The sequence below is a fragment of the Aricia agestis genome, chromosome 22 (genome assembly GCF_905147365.1).
Source record: "Aricia agestis chromosome 22, ilAriAges1.1, whole genome shotgun sequence".
Lineage (NCBI taxonomy): Eukaryota > Metazoa > Arthropoda > Insecta > Lepidoptera > Lycaenidae > Aricia > Aricia agestis.
The window spans coordinates 7,733,151-7,755,227 of record NC_056427.1 but is presented as its reverse complement, the minus strand read 5'-3'; the positions used below and the strand labels follow the sequence as shown (position 1 = coordinate 7,755,227).

Sequence of the window (22,077 nt, the reverse complement as noted above, 5' to 3'; positions counted from 1 at the left end):
TACTTTCACAGTGAACTCTCTACGAGGAACATGTACACACCCTAAAGTATTATCATTTATCACTTAGTTTTGTTACAGCCTGTATAATAAATAAAGGCGAATAAACAGCTGCTAGCATATTGATTTCAAGATGCAAAAGGAAAAAGAAAATATTTTTATAGGTATGTTCGAATTGAGAAACCTCTTTTTCGGAAGTCAGTTAAAAAGCAGTTAATTTTAAGACATGATGGTAAGCAAAAGGTAAGTACTAAAATAATAACAATCTCTTTAAAAATTTTTTATTCAAATTTAAATATAATTAACACGTCATGTCCGTGGCATTATATCTCTTGAAGAGATACTATGACAAGAGAATGTAAGGTAAAAATTCTGTTTTTAGTGCTTCAGTTCATCGATAATAATTATAATATACATGTAATAATTATGAACAAACCTTGTACGACTCGGGCGAATCTAAAACTGTCCGAGCACCTAGAGAAGACGTTTTCAGATTACAAAAATCTATGTGTTAAATTATTACAGAATTGAAATTAAAAACTTACGTAAATTTTGTACTTATAACTCACAATTAATATAATATTTTAATAACAGTTAGCAGTTTTTTATTTTTGTTACAATATTAAAGGAAATACTTATTTGTTATTGTCGATTGAACGTAATTTATTACATTTACATACATGTTTTTTTTGGTAAGTATTGCACTTTTAGAATAACATGTAAATTTAATAAGACAAAGACAAAGAGACCAGCTTAGTTTTATGCAAATACCCTAGCATCCAATTTATATAAACCATATTTTTTGGGTCGACAAAAATACAAGAAATTTAAGCATAATTTTAAACAATTCACTTACAGATGAAAGGTTATTCCTGTATTAAAAGTCGTATCTGTATGACTTCTACACCATTTCACAGGGCATTTAGGCATTTTAACAACAAAAATATTGTAAAAAGCTACATAAAAAGTAAGTAAACAAACCTATGTAAACAAATTGTAAAATAAGTTTGACAATAATTCTCATGTCAACCTGGTTGAATGTCACTCGAGTACATACACGAAAAATGTGTACCGAACACATGCATAAATATGCATGTATTAGGGTCACATTTTGTAGCCTTTTGGTGCACTTTTTTTGACGGAGTTACTCTTCCTTAGTTTTTATTATTCGTAGATGGCAAGTTATTACTTCACTGTCACATAGCATTGATGTTACACGTTGTATCATTACAAGGTGCTCGGTTTATTATATATCGGAGTATTAATGCTCGGTTCTCCTCCATCACTGATGTAATGCTCGACTCTGTAACGTTACATTACAAGCGAATGCTCAAGGTGAGGAAGCACCTTAACAACTTTAAACAACTTTAGTTACTTTTTCTTATGAATCCTTTTATGCTCATTCAACGTATAACTTCTCAGGAACTTCTTATCACAAACGTCACAAGCGTAGGGTCTGACGTCTGAATGTGATCTTTTATGTTTCGCCAAAGCACTGCTGTCATAAAACCTTCTAGAACAAATCTGGCATTCATACAGCTTTTCACCTGTGTGCTTCCGTTTGTGGATAATCAGTCCACCTTTCTGACGGTACCGCACGCCGCAGGTTTCGCACGCGTACGGTTTCTCACCTGTATGTATTCTCATATGTTTTATCAAGTACCCACTTGTGTTGAATTTTCGTTGGCATTTCTCACAGCTGTACGGTTTTTCCCCTACATGGGCCCTTTTGTGTACACTCAACGAGTGGGCCAGCGTGAATTTTTTTTGACATATGTTACATGTGTAAGGTTTCTCACCCGTGTGTGTTCTTTCATGTGTCGCTAAGGAAAACTTATTGACAAAAGTTTTGCCACAAATACTACATAAAGCATCCTTGGGTGTTTTTGTTTGTTCCGTTGCTTTTTCTCTTCTAGTTCTCTTAGATATTGAACAACTTTTGGGTTCCTCAAAATGAGAACCATTGTTTTCTTCGTAGTCTAAAGCTGGAAATGATAATAATAATATAATAATATTGATGGACGCTTCACACCATGTCAGTCTGGCCCCGTACTAAGTACCTGAAGGACTTGTGTTGCGGGTACTAGACAACAGAAATATATTTAATACTTTTATACTATACATATATTTAACATTTTTATTATATCATATGTATATTTAATACACATCCAAGACCCGGGAACATTGAAAACTTTTAGTTTCGTCGGTGGGATTCGAACCCGCGACCCCCGGATTGCGCTACCAACTCGCTCACCAACTGAGCCACATAGCCCATAGGTCATCAAGGAAATAAATTAAATATAATTTATTGTTATAGATCTACCAGAATCTGATGGAAAAAAGTGAGAAAATAAATTGACTAGCAATACCGGGGTAATTAGAATAAAACATTTTGATCCTCTTTTTCCTTATTCAGCAGCTGATTCTGTATGAAATATGCAAATATAAAAATTTATACAATGGTCAAGGATATTTTTTGGAAATCTGCCATTAGATACTGGTAGACCTATACTGTATACATTATAAACCAGAATGAGGGCTCTATTGTCAATTTTACAATACAGTATAATAAATTATTTTTGAAGTGAAAACTTCTTTAGCGGCGTTGAGCACTTTTGTGGGATAGGTAAAAACAGTGAAACTCGCGTTAGATTGTCGTGCTGATCGAAAAACCGTAAAACGGAGAGTAGTGTTGTAACATCGAAATCGATTAATCGAACAATCGATTTTTTTTTCGATTGTCGATATTTTTTAATCGATTAATTGGGTTTCGATTAATTGATATAAAAACCATTTTTTTAAAAAACGATTTTCATAAAAAATGGGTTAAAAATTTAATCGATTGTAATGGATTCGATTAATTAAAAAAATATATTTTTTTAAATCGATTTTCATAAAAAATGGGTTAAAAGTAGGTAAAAAAAAATGCACAACGTTAATAATCAAGTTTTCACTTCTGCCGGCATTTTTACATTGGACGATTTTGTTTTGTTGTGTTATATATTACTTTTGTTAAAACCATGCATTATTATTTCTATTGAGGTTAAAATTTAACCTTCCTTGTGAGATAAAAATATACTTACATTCTGTATTATCTTTTTCTCGTTTTATTGTGACATCATAATCAAAATATCTCTCCTGTACATCAAATTCCTGCGGCTCCTCTTTAGCTAACACAACATGGTACGGTATACTTTCATTTTCAATATTGTGTGTTGTAAGATGAACTAAAGGTTGTGACTAAAATAATATTTAATAATTACACAATTATTTAAAACACAATAGCGGACAGTAGGTCGGCCAAAATCTTCATCCCCTTCGCTTTTTTCACTTCAAAAGGTAACTTAAATTACCTTAAGAATTTATAAAAATACTCATAGCCTTATTAATAAATTGAAGTTATGTTAAGATATTATTCTTTAGATTTACAAGGAACATTACAACTACTCGAAAGAGAAAAAAAAGAGTTATGAGACTTTTATGAGTCTTTTTTCTTCTTCCAGCAGAATTTAATAATTATATTAACCGATTCGTGGCCACTGCCGCGCCCAGCGCGTCATATAAAAAGATTCAGTGAGGCCGATGACGCGCCAGGCGCGGCATACAAGGATTGTTAAAAAAACACGTTAAAACTAATTGATTATACTGTAATTACAATTCCTTAGTCTAAATGTGCATAAAACACAACCAGTGGCCAATGCCGCACGTGGGGCGTCATCGTTTAGCAGGGCCGATGACGCTTATGGCGCGTCATCGAACAAACTGCTTGGCCTGTGGTAAGAATTCGTGAAAATGAAGGTGGCAACGAATCGGTTAACCTTAATGGCGGAATGGCGTACCTGGCTACTGCTTGCTGTTTTCTGAAGGCTGACAAACTGTTGTAGTCGCGTATGACATACATAGCATACACAACATAACTCTGGTCCCATCTGTTGAATAAATGAATAAAATCTTATATCTTTAAACAAGCAATTCATGTATATATATATATAATTGGAATCTCGGAATCGGCTCCAACGATTTTCATGAAATTTAGTATATAGGGGGTTTCGGGGGCGATAAATCGATCTAGCTAGGAATCATTTTCAGAAAATGTCTTTTTATTAGTGTTTTATCGATAATCGATAAACTGAAAAATATGACTCTTCCTGACATCTATTGGCGAATAATAATACTATTTTGTTAGCAACTAATTGTTTTAACAACCAGCAGATGGCGTTATTAAGTAACACAAAGTCAATGAGTGTTTGCTATACCGAGCAAAGCTCGGTCATCCAGGTACTTATAGTAATATTAATAGATTAAGACTTCAGTATGCCACTCCTTTTCCGATTTGTGTTGAATGGTTTGTTATCCTGATACTAATACAAAATAACTTATTGATAATAACTATTTTATACTAAAGAAAATTATTCAAAAAACTTAATAAATTATTGCAAAGAGTAACCATATATGTTAGCACTTCTACCAGATCGTAATTCTCATCATTTAATAGTATTTTGAATTGGACCAACCACCAACGCAATGAGCCAGCACATTAGACAAACGTTTGGAACGCCATTCCCAACTTATAACCAAGATTCTATCCAATTTGCCCTAATGCGCTGGCTCGAATGCGTTTAGTGTTCACCCAATGAGTACAGCGGGCTTGTAATAAATGTAAGCAAACCTACTGTATCAAATTTTGCCCACAACCACCTCAAATCTCAATGTACATTTTTCTTTCCCCAGAATTTTGAGGGATCAGTATTTATTTTGTGCTTCATTCAAAACACTTTAACACTATTTTTAAGTATTCAAACATCAGAAAACTTATACCTTATAGTTTGCGAGTTTCTCATAAACGTGCCGCGCATCCGTATCATAAACATTAATAGTCCTTCTATTGACGGATAAGCATATGTGGCAGAAAGTATTTTTTAACATTTTCTCACTTTTACTGTAATTTTATCCAAAATTTATTTAAAATTTAATAATTATTTTCTGAACATACAGAAATAGAACTTGAATATTGTGAATTCTACTTCTTCTCCTCGAATATTTGACAGCGGCTGTCAAATTCACCTTCTTCAACTATAAATAATCGGACGTGTCCGAAAACTTACATTACGGCCCGGCCGCACCTGCGTCTATCGTCCGAAGCTTCGTGCTATGACTTATGAGACGATACTATTGCACGATACACGCAGATCGTCCAATAGTATCGTTTTTAGCGCGAAGCACTACGCATATGCGGCCGCGCATTAGTCATATTCATTGAATGTGCTTTGAAAAACGAAACGAACACTACTATTATACTCGATTTACACTCGTGGCGCGGCTCGTAGAGCTCGCGTCGGGAGCGATTTCCAAAGGAGCTCGAGGGGGACGCGAGCTTTGTGTTTACACTCACGCTTCGACGCGAGCTGCGAGACGCGCCGCGAGCCGAGCCACGAGGCGCGAGTATAAATCTCGTATTACAGTTTGATAAGGCTACGAATTTTGGGTGATTAAAGGGACGAGGAAATAAAATATATAAATATATGAAACTATACTATAATATTGACTCAAGTTAACATTTGCTTGCGTGACTTTCTCATCGGTTTGTCACCAGTATGAACCCTGGTATGCATTATTAGGTGCCCCTTCTGTGAAAATTTCTTTAAGCAAATGTCACAAGTGTAGAGGTTCTCATTTGTATGAATCAACTTATGGGTGTTCAACCTAGTCTTATGTGTGAATTTCTTCAAACAAATATCACATGTGAACGGATTCTCGCTTGCATGAATCAGTTTGTGAGCGATGAGTCTCCTTTTATGAGTGAATTTCTTTGAGCACACATCACAGACGTATTGGCTTTCGTTGGTGTGCACCAGTTTGTGAGCAATCAGACGACTCAAGTGCATGAATTTTTTAGCACAGACTTCACAAGTGTAAGGACAGTCGTTTGTGTGGAGTAATTTATGGGAATTTAAAGTGTGTTTCTGCTTGAATCTCTTAGAGCATATGTCACAGGCGAAAGGTTTTATGTCCGTGTGAGTCAGCAAATGAGTATCTAAATGACTCTTCCTAAGAAATTTCTTTGCGCATATGTGGCAGATGAAATTCTTCTCCCCAGTGTGTATGAGTTTATGTGTCTTTAAAGTTTCCTTCTGCGTGAATCGTTTCGAGCATATATCGCAGGCGAATTCTTTTTCAGCGTGTATTCTTATGTGTGTGTTTAGATGGCTCTTGGTAAGGAATTTCTTTGAGCATACATCACACATGTACGGTTGATCACCCGTATGGAGTTTTGTATGCCTGTTCAACTCACATTTCTGCTTAAATTTCTTCGAACACACTTCACAGCTATACGGTCTGTAATCTGTGTGATTCAACTTATGGATCTTCAGGAGACGTTCCAGAGTGAATTTCTTCGAGCAAATATCACAACTGAACGGCTTGTACCCCGTATGCTTCCAAATGTGAAGTTTCAGGTAAGACTTTTTACAGAATTTTGCTGAGCACATATCACAACTAAAGGGTCGGTTGGTCGCATGGATCATAGTGTGTCGTTTTAAGTACGTCATTTTTGAGAATTTTTTGGAGCACACCCCGCAGCTAATTGGTAGGTCGCTTATATGAGTCCGTACATGCTTGAGTAGGTCTCGTTTGTTTGAGAAGCACTTCAAACACACATCACAGCTAAGAGGTTTCTTGGGAATATCTGGCTGTACTTCGCTGGCGTTGTCTGGTCTCTCGCAGTCAGAGTCTGACTCGTCTTGGTCGATACCTGAACAAATATTTATGTTATAATTTTTGATGACTTCTGTGGCACAGTGGGTAGCGGGTAGCCCAATACGGGGGTCGCGGGTTCGAATCCCACCGACGGAACAAAAAGTTTTCAAAGTTTTTGAAGTGAAAACTTCTTTAGCGGCGTTGAGCACTTTTGTGGGATGGGTAAAAACTGTGAAACTCGCGTTAGATTCTCGTGCTGATCGAAAAACCGTAAGAAGGTTGGAGAGTACTGTTGTAACATCGAAATCGATTAATCGATTGTTATTTTTCGATAGTCGATATTTTTTAATCGATTGGGTTTCGATTAATTAAAAAAATCGATTTTTTTAAAATCGATTTTTAAAAAATGGGTTAAAAATTTAATCGATTGTAAAGGTTTGATTAATTAAAAAAAAAAAACGATTTTTATAACAAAGGGGTTAAAAAAAATTGTAAGGGTTTCGATTAATTTAAAAAATAGATTTTGTTATAAATCGATATTCATAAAAAATGGGTTAAAAATTTAATCGATTTTAAGGGTTTCGATTAATTTAAAAAATGGGTTATAAAAATAATGCACAACGTTAATAATCAAGTTTTCACTTCTGACGGCACTCCCGGAGTGCAAGCCATCTTTTTTTTCATACATAATATTGTGTATCATGTAATAAAAATCTTAATCTGATGGCTAAAAGTGAGAAAGTAAATTGACTTTATCAATACCGGGGTACTTGGAATAAAACATTTTGATCCTTCTTTTTTCTTATAGAGGCTTATTCTGTGTGTGAAACATGCAAATATATTTTATCCAATGATCAAGGATTTTTTTTTTAAAAGCTGCCGTCAAATTTTGCCATCAGATTTTGGTAGACCTATAGTAAGTATTATAAGTATTAAATATATTTCCGTTGTCTGGTACCCGTAACACAAGTCCTGCAGGTACTTAGCACGGGGCCAGACTGACGTGGTGCAAAAGCGTCCATAGATATTATAATTTGGAGGAAAACAAGCAAACGGGTCACCTGATGGAAAGCAACTACCGTCGCCCATGGACATCAGAAAAGCTGCAGATGCGTCGTCGGTTTTTTGAAAGGGAATACGCTCTCTTCTCGAATGTTTGCAGGTCGTATTGGTCCGGAAATACTGCTGGGGGGTGAGCCAAAATCTTTTCGTTATCGCTTCGTTATGAAATCGCCGATGAAAGTGAATGGAATTGACATAAGCGTTCGTTAATATGACGTTGACGTTCGACTCGTCTTATGTCAATACCATACATTTTGATCGGCGATTCTATAACGAAGCGAAAACGAAAAAGTTTCGGCTAAATACCCTGGTGACAGTTCGTTTCAGAGTTTTATAGTATACAGTAAGTACAATATAGAGACTAGAGAGACCGCTAAAAGGTTCACATAATCCCAGGCAATGATTTCATTAGACGTTACTGATAGTTAATAGCCCTGGATTATAAATAGGCCCTACAGGCAGCGGCCTAGCGGTGGCACCTTCTTAGGGCGGTATATCCTAAAGAGGCGGCAATCTCATACATAGGGCGATGGAAATTAAGGCCCTGTAGTCCCTAAAATTAGCAAGTCGATGTCTGTCGGTACGAATATCGAAGTAAAGGGCATTAAAATAACATTCATATCAGCGCGCCTTATATAGTGGCGGTTACGCGCTCGCCGCGTGCCTTGATAATAGGAAATAGGAGAAAAAACCTTTTGTTTTTAGTATTACACAAATAAAATAAATCAAATCGTTTACGTTAGGTTACGACAAATGTACTGCATTTTTTGTTTTTTCTAGAAAGTGTGTAATTTAGCCATAAAATGATTTAATTATGAAAAACAGAGTTATAACAGTCATCTTTGAGATTTTTTTTTTATCGTGCAGAATTTATCAAATTGTGTACTTGAAGGCGTATACGAAATTTTCTCAATTTTAAAACTGTACTTTTTTATACTTAAATAATGACATTTCCTTTACAAAAAACTATTTAAAAAACCCATTTTACGTAGTTGCAACAACCACAGCGCCTTAAGTGGCCTACACTCTCTCACTCATGAAAAATACAGGCTGTGACAAAACTAATGGCGCAATTTTACTGGTCGATAATGACCGCATGCTGGGTGCGGGAGATGCATGCCACGACCAATGAAAATGCGCCATTAGTTGTTATCTCGGCTGCGGGGACTCCCCGTATGCTGTATAGTGTATACCGTACGAGTTACGACTAATAAAATGCGCCATAAGTGATAATAGTTTACGGAGTGATAGTTCCCTATATTATAGTTTACTGTGAAAGTAGCGTTGGAAGAGTAACTTCCTTTTTTTACTTTTATATGGGAAAATTCATGACGCTTGTCCCCTTGCCCACACTACACAAAAATTATTCTTTCAGCGCCGCTACTTTCACAATGAACTCTATATATTAAGTTACACATATACACTGAAGTGTAACATACCATCGAGGAACTTGATTCCTAGGCAGTTGATGGACCCGTCATGTGGTCGGCTTATGTCAATTCAATGTTAGCTGTGATCGGTCGGATGGGTTTGACGTAACGCGACCAAATTACTTAGGTCCGCCATCTGCCTAGGAATCAACTTCCCTGATAGCACAAACTACAAACTATTATCATCTTAGTTTTCTTACACCCTGTACAAATCCGGTACTGGGAGCTAAGGTGTACTCGGGAAATCGAGACGGTAGCAGCCATTGACTCCCTGACAAAAAAACTTGTCATTTTCTATATAAACTATAAAGTTAATATACCTAGCGGAATAGAGAAACAAAGGCCTGAGCAAGAGAGATGTCACTATCAGTAACACTGCGTGGTAAAAAGAGACGTGTGATACATGACAGCAGCACTCTTTTTTTGACGTTCAGTCGGCACGTGCCGCACCGCGCACGTTGACAATTTAATCTCATAGAAATCATGTTCAATCATGCTTGTGTAAGTGTATACGTACACATATTTTTACACACAGGTGAAACCAATTTCGGTTTCGTTTGACAGCTCGAGATTGTTGCTCTATTCCGCTAGGTATATTAACTTTATGATATAAACAACGATTGACAATGAAGTGTCAAATGTTCCTAGTCTAAGGGCGATATCGTATTTTTCATACACGATGTGAACTGAATATGAAGCATATCACTTCGAACTCATAAAAAGTTGAAGATTATCATTCTGAGAGTTACCAAGAGCGTCTGTGTCTTTATAAGAGGTGAATTTTATTATTAAATATTCTAAATATAGTGCGAGCCTTTTTCATTTAGCGCCTAGACTAAAAAAGGTCAATGACCGCTACCACCTCGTTTCGTCGAGTACAGTGTACATACCTTTATCTTCCGTATCCAACGTCTCTTGTTTCATACTCTGTTCCCCCCACAGTATTTCTCTCTGGTCCTCGAGATATATTTCCGTGACTGGTTGTATTGTGGAAAGACGGAAATTTTTCACCGCTTTAAGTCTGCCTTTGGGCTTTTGTAATTCAACTAATAACTCCTGTGTGTCTAAAGGAGGTTCTATTAGTGGTTTTTCTTCCTCTTTGCAGTCTACGTCGTCTTGTAGAAAACCTTTAAAAATTACAGAGATTCAGGCTCGATTTATACAGGGTTTATTAAAAATAACTTTAGGGTTTGTACATGTTCCTTGTAGAGAGTTCACTGTGAAAGTAGCAGCGCTGAAAGACCTAAAAAAAAATTTCCAATTTTTTTATGGGGATACTAGTGACGCTCGGGCCCTTGCCCATAAAAAAGTGAAAAAAATGTCGTTATTCAGAGCTGCTACTTTCACACTTCACAGTGAACTCTCTACAAGGAACACGTACACACCCTAAAGTATTATCACTTATTTTTGTTACACACTGTTTACGTTTGGCTACACCGCGAGATCACAAGCATTTGTATGTAAATGACAGCGCGACCGCACCGTTATTTAAATAACCCGCCAAACAGCGCGAGCGAGCGAACACATATAACAGCCGCATATAAGTAGACGACGCGAGCTCCGTTGCGCCAAAATTACTTTATCACGCGGGAACCGTACATTTTTCAGGTGAAAAGTATCCTATGTCCTTTCCCGTGACTGAAAGTGCCTCCATACCCAGTAAATCGGTTCAGCGGCTTGAGCGTGAAGACGTAACGGACAGACAGCCGTATTTTAATATTAGTATATAGAGCTCGACAAGGCTTTAAATGAACATGGCAAAAAAAGGGACTAACGCTGCCATCATACAGAAACAACATTTTTGTCAGTTCTCCTTTACGAGCAGCGCCCCGCCCACGATCATTTAAAGCCTTGTCGCACTTCAGTACATGTATTATAATAGTATGGATTATTATAGGTGCATACACCTATAATAATCCATACATATATGTCATAACATACCATCATTATAATATTCTACCTCCTCATCTGATTCATGCTTGATATCTGACGAGTATGGCCCAGTGCAGGTAATCTTTGTCTTGGCGATTGACAATTCCAGAACTGATCCAAACACTCCAAACTTAATGTCGATCTGAAACAACAAACAAGTTAGTAGTTTAAAAAACTTCAACTCTAACATGTATTTAATGTCTTTATTTCACTAGGGCGCTGTAGTCATTTTAAAGTAATCACTGCGTATAATCAGTGGACAATGAAGAGGTTTTTAACATCTTTTTTTTTAAATTATTTATTTATCATTATGAACACAGTTTTACAACATAAAACAAGTGCGCCATAAACCGGATCAGTTTATCTGGGCACTGGTATCGCACAAAACATACAATTTGCTTTTTTGGATACAAAATTATACTAAACGAAACAAAATAACAAGACTAAGTTGTGAAATTAGTAATTATCTACACATCTATACATATAAATAAAATTGGAGTGTCTGTTTGTAATATTGAAAGAACCGTTTTTTACTAGATGCATATGAATGTATATAGGGTACAGACACCAAAACAACCTTTTTTACAATTTTTGTCTGTATGTCTGTCTGTCTGTTTGTTCCGGCTAATCTCTGAAATGGATGGACCTATTTTGAGGGGACTTTTTTTGGCAGATAGCTGATGTAGTAAGGAATAACTTAGGCTACTTTTTAACCGACTTCCGAAAAGGAGGAGGATATAATAAATTTTACTTTTTTTGTATTTGTTCTCGGACAACTACGCCATTTGTGAACCGATTTTCAAAATTTTGCTAAAGTTCACGCGGACGAAGTCGCGCGCAACAGCTAGTATGGTAATATAAATTAATATAACTTTCGGTGTCAAGAATAGTACATAATAATATTCTTGAAACCTTCTGTTCCAGCCAAACTCCAACCTCCACTATGGACAAGTATATGTATCTCATTAAAACTATATAAGTAATGTAACATTAGATATTTTAATCATATTTCACCTAATTATTATGAATTATGATACTAGTTAAAAAGTTATCAAATAAACATATGAACATCGGTAGCCACTAGCCACATTATACATACAGGTCAAAATCATAAGCCACCTAACTTTAAGCACAATGTTATCCCTAAATAGGTTTTTTAGATGACAACATACATAATTATAATGTGTTAAAATGTATTCTTTCGTAATTTAAAGGGTATAAGGGTCCTATCTCGTCAAAAACGTCTCATACACTTTTTATTACTTACTACTATTAAAATATACATAATTCAATACAATATTTCATTGCTCGCCACCTGGTTACAACTATTGTTACTAGCTATATTTTACAGTAGAAAAATTTACTGTAGCATCATACCTTATTCTGGAATATGTCATCAATGAGACCTCGTGTCTGCACGGCGAACTGCTGCAGCTGGAGACATTGTCGCAGTCTTGTGTGGCAGATGTAACACACCCAGCACTCAACATCTGTAATCTGTTGAAATGCTATTCAATATGCATCAGATTTAGACCACGATGATTCTAAATTAATAGATTAAGAGTACACTTATTTGGTTTTCAAGTCTCTCACTAGGTTACCTTTTCTTTCCTCACCTTTTGAAATTTTGCAGACTTTTTTGGGTTATTGCCTAAGCTACTATATTTTAAATCACTACAACACGGATACTTTTTGTTATGTGCAGTAAAGTAATAACTTTGTTATATCCTTTGCGTAGTCCGAATGGTAAGCAAGCAGAAAAAGAGAGCTCCTCTTTTATACCTTACATAAAAAGTATTATATAAATTAAACGAATAAACAAGATTATCCATAGCTATATGTACCTTAAAATTGGCGAGAGTCTCATAAATATACTGTAGTTCTGTATTGTAAATGTTAATAGTTCTTTTATTTATGCACAAACATATAGAGCAACATTTTTTCTTCAGCATTTTATTAAATTAAAATAAATAAGTAAAAAATAGGTACAACAAAATAAAATAGCAAAATTTATGGGATTTTAATCTACTTCTCCTTCTTTCATTTGTTTTTTTTTTTATTCTACTACACCGCGGTTCGGGCGGAAACACGGACGCGTCCGATGGGACCATGAACTATTACGACAGTTTAATATAAGTTTATGGATGGGACTAATAACTGTTAACTGTCAACTGATAATATATTTTGTTCTCACACAGTACGGAAGAACATTTTTCTGAGAAACCCAGAGAAATCACCCTTCTTGTCAAATTATTGAAATGTGCTTTCCCCAAATTTATTTTTTGTAAAAGTTAACAGAATACAATGAATGCATTTTTCACATCGTCGCTCCTAGACTAAGGACAATGACCGCTAGTGCCACGTAACTCAATTTTGACTATTGATGTCACATTGATGTCTGTCAAATACTCAAGAAGAAGACGGTGATATTTTATATTTATTCCATAAATCCTGGATAAAATTAAAGTAAAACTTTAAAAAAATGTTAAAAAATACTTGTTGTCGCATATGTTTATCCAATAGTAAAAGGACTGTTAACATATTTAACGATACAGACCTCCGCTATGTTTATGAAAAGCTCGCCAACTATAAGGTAGCTAAGATTTTTTAAAATTTTTAAATAGTACTTACCCGTGTTTAATTGTTATAAAATGAAGTGGGAAATAAAGTAACCTCCTTTAAGATTCGGTGAATGTGTAAAAAGATAGTCGATCGCTTTGTTTATGTTTACTATGAACCAGAACAAATTGACATTTCCAATTTTTTATCATCAGGGAATAATAAACCGTACATATAGGTACACATTTTCTTCTATGAAACATAAATTTATTTTCTAGTCAATCTTTATGCAAACATGCATTGAACTTTAATGTTCTGTTTTTTAATCATATTTTTAGGATAGTTTAACTACATTAATTTATCAACAGATTGCAGATGTTGAGTGCTGGTTGTGTTACATCTGTCACACGAGACTACGACAATGTCTCCGCCTGCAGCAAATGGCCATGAAGACGCGAGGCCTAATTGACGACATATTCCAAGATAAGGTACAAATAATTATTTCGTGCATCAAAATTTTTTTGAAATACTTTAGTAAATATACACTTCATATATTTCTTGGGACTAAAATTGTTTTACTAAAAGTAAGTCTTGATATAACATATTTATAAATACACTACATGACACCCGCAACGACAATTCGTTTATTGTGCAGGACAGAGATGTACAAAATACTCTGTACAATGTATCTGGAATACAAAATGTAAGATATCTTCTGTCAAGAAAGTAAAGAAATTAAAAAGTGGCAACATCGTAGTGTCATCCCTTTCAAATCAATCTTAAGAAAAAAGGGATGACACTACGATGTTGCCACTTTTTATTTCTACACTTTCTTAACGGACTATACTTTAAAATTAAGTATTTCAGATACCAGATACAAAATACTTTCTAGAATCGTAAGTATCTGAATCTGAAATACAAAATAAGTATCTTCTAAAGTATCTGAAATACAAAATAAGTATCTTCTAAATACTTCAGATAAAAATACTTTTGTAAGAAAACAATATTTTATTTTAATGAATTCAAGTTTATTTTTGATTATAACTGATATTAATGATATTTACGAATAAATCACGTTAATCACTGAAATATGACAAAACAAAATATTATACATATTATGTATTATTTTTAAGTAAAAAACTTTAGAAAACTAGTTTTTAAATATTCATCACAAGTATTTTATCAGAAAAAGTATTTATAAGATACTAAACAAAATATATATTTAAGTACAAGATACAAAATAATTTTTTAAAAAGTATATTAGATGCAAAATAAATATATGTGTCTTGTATCTGTATTTCAGATCTTAGATAAGTCACATCTCTGGTGCACACATTGTGTTTCCGGGATAAAAAGTATCCTATGTCGTTTCTCGGGTATTAGGTTTGGGCGTGAAGAGATAACAGGCAGACACTCTCTCGCATTTATTATATTAAAATGGCATTATCTTATATATAAAATTCTCGTGTCACAATGTTAGGCCGCGTACTCCTCCAAAACAGCTTTACTGATTTTAACCAAATTTTATATGTATATTCAGTGGGTCTGAGAATCGGCTACTGGGTACTTTTTATATTGATAAATGTATTTGTCGAATTAATAATAGTAAATTATTACAACTCGATACTGACGGTGACCATTGTTTCTGCGACGGGATAGCGATGGATGTTGCCATGGTGACATACTTATTTAGTCACTCCAATAAAATAATACGGGCGAAATACTTTATATGGCAAAGAAACATTTGCCGGGACAGCTAGTGTTTTCATAATAATTTTTATTGTTTTCAGATTGAGTTTGGAACTTATGGATGTCTGTTAGAACTATTACATTCCAAGACAAAAGTTATTTCTATGCCTCCGAATACACTTCCCAATATCAAACAAGAACCGGATGGGGAGGAATATTACTATAACGGTATTATATTATGTTGTGAATTCCGCTTGATGTAATAGGTGAATGGACGAAAAGAAATAATTTTGTAGACTGGAACATTATCTTCCTACTCCTCCTATTTTCTTCTGATTAATTTCGTTGCGGGTCCCAAGACAATTTTAGCATGTCCTTCGGGCTCCCTGAGATCACATCAAAGTGTTTTCGTGGTTGGATGCCGCTGGATCCAACCACGAAAACCGTTGGATCCTGGCGACACAGGATATACAATGGTGGGAATGTGTGGTGGGCCAAAGCCCGATAAAAAAAAAGACTAGAACATTATCCTTGCGTTCCATTTGATATTAAAAACGATCAAAACGCTGAAAATAGGAGGCATTGTGAGCGTTTTGGTCGTTTTTAACATCAAATGGAATGCGGGGTATATTCATTAATTTCTGTGAAAGAATGACAAACATAATCTAAAAACTTCATGTATACGACAGTCAAAATCAAAATTGTTTTATTTCTGAATAAATTTAAAATAAATGTGTTCAGAAAGTCCTACATGATGCCTACCACCGGTTCGGGAACTAACCCAGCGAGAAGAACCGGCGTAAGAAACTCGCACGAGGCCCACTTTTTTACCAAAAAAAGTGAGAAAAAAATTAATCTTTTAAAATAAAGTTTACAATTTTGTAACTAAATATTATATACAATATCCACATACATAATTGTAAGTCCTATAATAATGAAGAAGTAGCCTTGCAAGAAGCCATCCTACTCCCAAGGTGTGCCATCGTTTTATGAAATCATTGACCTTATGGCTTTGGCACACAAACGTTCTTTAACTACTTTTTTAAATTTATTAATGGAAAGATTTTGAACGTTTTCTGGGATTTTGTTGTAAAGGCGTATACATTGACCTTTAAAAGATTTACTGACTTTACTAAGTCTGATCACCGGCATATCTAGCTTGTGCTTATTTCTAGTATTCCTAGTGTGAATGTCACTTTTAACTTTAAATTTACTTATATTTTTTCTAACATATATTACATTATCCAAAATGTATTGATAAGCAACAGTTAGAATACCAATTTCTTTAAATTTATCTCTCAGAGATTCTAAAGCAGACATTTTATAAATAGAACGTATGGCTCGCTTCTGCAGCACAAATATTGTATTAATGTCGGCAGCGTTTCCCCATAAAAGGATTCCATATGACATCCTACTATGAAAATAACTAAAATATACTAGTCGTGCCGTATCTTCGTCAGAAATTTCCCTAATTTTTCTGACTGCATATGCTGCAAAACTGAGCCTACCTGCAAGATTAACAATTTGAGGACCCCACTGTAATTTACTATCAAGTGTAATACCTAAGAATACAGTGTTGTCTACCAAATTCATCTTCTCATCATTTAATACTACATTGGTTTGGACTTGCCTAACATTGGGCAAAGTAAACTTTATACATTTTGTTTTACTAGAATTTAAAAGTAAGTTATTAACATTAAACCAATGTACTATTTTTGAGAGAGCACTGTTTAACTTTCAACTTTTTAATATTTAGAACCAGTCCGTCATTCAGTAAAAAGGTTCTAAACATATTAAGTATATGATGGATATTGTTAAACATTTGTGTATTAACCATAAAGTCAATATACCTAGTGGAATAGAGAAACAAGAGAGATGCCACTATCAGTAACACTGCGTGGTAAAAAGAGACGTGTGATACATGACAGCAGCACTCTTTTTTTGACGTCCAGTCGTGCACGTGCCGCACGTTGTCAATTTAATCTCATAGACATCATGTTCAATCATGCTTGTGTAAGTGTATACATACACATATTTTTAGTATACAGATGAAACCAATTTCGATTTAACAGCTCGAGATTGTTGCTCTATTCCGCTAGGTATATTAACTTTATGGTACTTATTAACCACCAAAAAATGACTCATTGAGTTTTGATTGCAGTCTTGTTCTTAAGGTAATTTAGTACAAGACAAGTGGAATAATTTGTATTAAGGTGAACATGACTCCAAGGACAGTACTAGTAATTACACAGTACATCATACCACCTGCAACTTTTCGCCATCGTCCCACGCGAAAAATATACCATCCTCATCACCTTGATGAGTGGCAGTCTTCCACCGTGCGTTTCTCGCGTAACTTTCTACCGCGCACTGTAAAACTCTGGAACGAACTGTCACCAGCAGTATTTCCGGACCTATACGACCTGCAAACCTTCAAGAAGAGAGCATATTCCCTCTTAAAAGGCCGCCAACGCACCTGCAGCTCTTCTGATGTTGCGACTTGGGAGTGTCCATGGGCGACGGTAGTTGCTTTCCATCAGGTGACCGTTGATCAGGTGGCAAACGAGCGTTTGCCCCCTTATTTAAAAAAAAAAATTGGACAGAGCACAAAAACACTATATTTATGAAGGTTGCTTTAAAAAGTACCTGTTTTTCTTTAAAATTAGGCGGTCTATTACTTAAAAAACAGGCAGTTTTGAAAGCAACCTTAATAAATATTGTGTTTTTGTGCTTTGTCCAATGACTGGTACTGTCCAATCACTAGTCATAAAATATTACCTCTTTTTGACGGGAGTTACTTTTTTTAGGAACATTTTTTTTTTATTCTGTATAATTTTTAGATTTCGAACGCGTTGACGTTCAAGAAGACGCATATGAAGAAAAAGTTTTCATAGAAATCGAAGGCCCTTCTGCGATTGTATCTAAAGGTGCAGACCAGCCAGTAATCAAGATGAAAATGAAGGAGCTAAGTCAAAGTATTATAGAGAAATGTTTAAATAAAAAGTCCACGTTGCCTCCCATCACATATCCTAAAGACAGAATATGTGGAAATAAGAGCACGGAAATAAAACAGGAGTTGGAAGGTATGTAGTTGGCCTGAACATAACAAGCACATAGAAATTCATACTTTGATCTCGCTGGTGTTCCGCAGGGCAGTGTACTGTCACCACAGGCAACAGATATACACAATCTATGAAAATTTCAGAAGTCTAGCTACAGCGGTTCTTGAGATACAGCCTGGAGGCAGACAGACGGACAGACATCGAAGTATTATAAACTAGCTTTTGCCCGCGGCTTCGCTCGCGTTAAGAAGTATCATAATATACAATCTTTCATCCCATATTTTACCCCCTTAGGGGTGGAATTTATCAAAATCCTTTCTTAGCGGATGCCTACGTCATAACATCTACCTGCATGCCAAATTTCAGCCCGAGCCGTCCAGTGGTTTGGGCTGTGTGTTCATAGATAGATCACTGTCAGTCGGTCACCTTTGGGTTATATATATTTAGATGTAAAAGTTTGTCTGTCTGTCTGTTACCTCTTTACGCCCAAGCCGCTGAACCGATTATGCTGAAATATGGTTTTGAGATACTTTGAGTCCCGGGAAAGGACAGAGGAAACTTTTTATCCCGGAAAAATGTACGTTTCTCGCGCTATAGATGATGTTTGGCCCAACAGAGTTGAAGGCGTCATCTAGAGTCTAGACACCTCTTGTTACATTCACACGCGAAATCAGATCCATACCAGTTGACGCTCGCAACTCAGTTGCGCCAAAATGAGTTTATCACGCGGGAACCCTACACTTTTTCCGGGATAAAAAGTATCCTATGTCCATTCCCATGACTCAAAGTATCTCCATACCAAAATACCATACGAATTTGTCCAAACCACTGAACCAATTTTGCCAAAATTTGGTATGGAGATACTTTGAGTCCCGGCCGGAAAGGACACAGGATACTTTTTATCCCGGAAAAATGTACGGTTCCCGCGAGTTAAACAAGTTTTGGCGCAACAAAGAGAGAGCCCAACGTCATCTAGTAGGACATTCTGAAAGTGACAGCTACTAATAATTTGGAATTAATCCATCAATCCATGGGTATCGCAGACACAATAGATTTTGAATTGTGAAAATCTATCGTGTCTGCTATACACACGATGGAGATGTTAAATATTTTCATTTGTCTAGGTGACGATAACACGGAGCAAGACGCTAACACCGAGGGACAAGAGGACAGCGAAACCGTTATCACACATCCCTACTTTCTAAAGAAAGAGTACAAATGTCATATCTGTTCGAAGCTACTAACGTGCCCAAGTAAACTGCGCAGGCACATTAGAGCCCACACGGGCGAGAAGCCGTGGTCCTGCGATTTCTGCCCAAAAAAATTCGCAGAGGCGTCCCAACTTAGATATCACACGTCGCACCACACCGGCGAAAAGCCGTACGCCTGTGATGTCTGTTCCAAAAGATTCCCAATAAAGTCTCACTTGAAGCATCATAAGTTGATCCACACGGACGAAAAACCGTACCTCTGTGATGTGTGTCCTAAAAGGTTCTTACACAAGGTCCATTTGCAGTATCATATGCTCACCCATACGGGAGTAAAAGCGTTCAGTTGTGATATATGCCAGAAGAAGTTCGCTCAGAAAAAACGTTTGAACACCCACAAATTGGTACACACGGGCGTGAAGCCTTTCACATGTGACATCTGCTCACAATCGTTCACCTTCAAGAGCAACTTGAAACAACATATCGAAAGACATGAAGTTCACATTAACACACCATACACATGCGATATCTGTTCCAAAAGTTTCACCAGCAAGGCCAGTCACTCCGACCACATGCTAATACACAAAGGTGAAAAGAATCACGCCTGCCACATTTGTGGGAAAAAATTCACGTTGAAGCGTTATTTAGTTATACACGTACGAGGGCATGAGGGTGTAAGGAAATTCAGTTGTGACGTCTGTTCCAAACGGTTCACACAGAAAGGCAGTTTGAACGCACACAAACGTCTCCATTGCCAATAAATAGTACAGTCTGTCAAGAAAGAGTAGACCATAAAGTTATTATACCTATACTGTACTCGGCGAAACATGGCGATAGCGGTCATTGACTCCCTGTCTAAAACTTGTCATTTTCTATATAAACCGCGATTGCCAGTGAAGTGTCAGATGTTGTCAATCACGGCTTTGTATAGAAAATGACAAGTTTTTGACAGGGAGTCAATGACCGCTACCGTCATGTTTTGCCGAGTACAGTGTAGCGGAAAAGCGGAACAATCGAGCTGTCAAACGAAACCGAAATTGAATTACGTCTGTGTGTACAAATATGTTTACGTGTGCGTGTAAATAATGTTCCTAGATACATTTTTCTGAGAGCAAATTGTCAACGTGCCAATAAGTGCCGACTCACTATTTGTTTGTGTTAATCACTTAAGTTTTGTGAAAATATTGTGAGTTAACACGTAGTTAAACTTGTTTACAAGTATATTTTTGCTATTTTAATGTAATTGCATAGACAATCACGTATGCATCAGATGATGCAATATTGGAAATGTACAAAATGCAATTAAAGGAAAAATGTTGTAAGGAATGAAATCGGAACGAACTCACTCGATTCTGTTTCTTCTTGTCCCCAGTTATTTCCTTGAATTATGGGCTGCACAGTATTTTGTGGCCTTGGATTCGAACTTCGAGTGCCGAAAAAAATTCCTTTGTTCCGACTCCAATATGGCAGGCGGCGTCTTCGTTCCCGAATTTGCACTTAAGTAGGTCGCTTATTTCATATTTGAAGGACCATTTTTGTGGTTTGTATGGGCAAGCGTCCCTGCGTTACAAATTTTTCCATAGTTCACTGATTGGGACACATTCACATTCTGTATAAACTATTATCACCTTGTTTAGTAACATCTGTATATTTTCAACTTGTGTTAATACTTGCCGAAAAATGTAGTAGTGTAATAAAACAAAGTGATATTTTTTAACCTTTATTATTATGCGACCCCCGTGGAACAAAAAATAATATGTATGGGTTATGTTGTATCGTCTGGGTTCCCTAGGGCCTAGGCCCTAGAACATTTTTTTAGGGTTCCGTACCAAAAGGGTAAAAACGGGACCCTATTACTAAGACTTCAATGTCCGTCCGTCTGTCTGTCTGTGTGTCTCCAGGGCCTGGAGTGCAGGCTGTAACTCAAAAACCGCTATAGATATATAAAATTTTCAGAAATCTAGATTTCTGAAAATTTTACAGATTGTGTATACCTATCTGTTGCCGCTATAACAACAAATAAAATAGAATTAATATTTAGGGGGGGCTCCCATACAACAAACGTGATTTTTTTTGCAATTTTTTGCTCGATATCAATAACTGCAATACATAGGCACTTAAAATATTCACGAAATACTCAGTTATATTTGTACTTTAATAATCAATAATAAAATTTTAATGGGAGTTCCCCATAATTATTTAATTTAAATAATTATGGGGAGCTCCCATACAAAAAAAATTTCAGCCTATTTTTGCTCGATTGAGGTACGGAACCCTTCGTGCGCGAGTTAAACTCGCACTTGGCCGATTTTTTTTGTTTAGTGTCTGTCCAGATGAGGCATTTTACGCGCGTTTCAATTTCTATTGCATCCAGATCGACGCAACGTGGTGGTTGCGATGTGGTCGGCCACTAGATCGCTTGTGGTTGCGATGTGGTCGGCC

The 22,077-nt window shown here is 36.1% G+C and overlaps 3 protein-coding genes across 4 annotated transcripts; 1 reads left to right on the top strand and 2 right to left on the bottom strand.

The window, feature by feature from the left end:
- Positions 1–1,132: 1,132 nt before the first annotated feature.
- LOC121738220 (gastrula zinc finger protein XlCGF52.1-like) lies at positions 1,133–5,010 on the bottom strand. Of its 2 annotated transcripts, XM_042130179.1 has the most exons (5): positions 4,816–5,010; positions 3,837–3,926; positions 3,081–3,237; positions 1,760–1,982; positions 1,133–1,675 (listed from the first exon to the last, which is right to left on the bottom strand). In XM_042130179.1, the coding sequence occupies exons 1-5, from the start codon at positions 4,921–4,923 to the stop codon at positions 1,369–1,371; spliced, it is 885 nt and encodes a 294-aa protein (XP_041986113.1). In that variant the 5' UTR covers positions 4,924–5,010; the 3' UTR covers positions 1,133–1,368. The 2 variants fall into 2 exon arrangements, with proteins under 2 accessions (XP_041986113.1, XP_041986112.1); XM_042130178.1 differs by having other exon boundaries at positions 1,133–1,982.
- Positions 5,011–5,522: 512 nt separating this feature from the next.
- LOC121738208 (gastrula zinc finger protein XlCGF57.1-like) lies at positions 5,523–13,111 on the bottom strand. The gene is made up of 5 exons (XM_042130151.1): positions 12,962–13,111; positions 12,495–12,614; positions 11,127–11,259; positions 10,076–10,312; positions 5,523–6,748 (listed from the first exon to the last, which is right to left on the bottom strand). The coding sequence occupies exons 1-5, from the start codon at positions 13,067–13,069 to the stop codon at positions 5,544–5,546; spliced, it is 1,803 nt and encodes a 600-aa protein (XP_041986085.1). The 5' UTR covers positions 13,070–13,111; the 3' UTR covers positions 5,523–5,543.
- A 455-nt stretch (positions 13,112–13,566) lies between these two features.
- On the top strand, positions 13,567–20,449 carry LOC121738214 (zinc finger protein 664-like). Its single transcript, XM_042130164.1, has 5 exons — positions 13,567–13,710; positions 14,045–14,164; positions 15,467–15,593; positions 18,206–18,448; positions 19,552–20,449. Exons 1-5 carry the CDS (start codon positions 13,600–13,602, stop codon positions 20,394–20,396), a joined length of 1,446 nt encoding a protein of 481 aa, XP_041986098.1. The 5' UTR covers positions 13,567–13,599; the 3' UTR covers positions 20,397–20,449.
- The last annotated feature ends 1,628 nt before the right edge of the window (positions 20,450–22,077 follow it).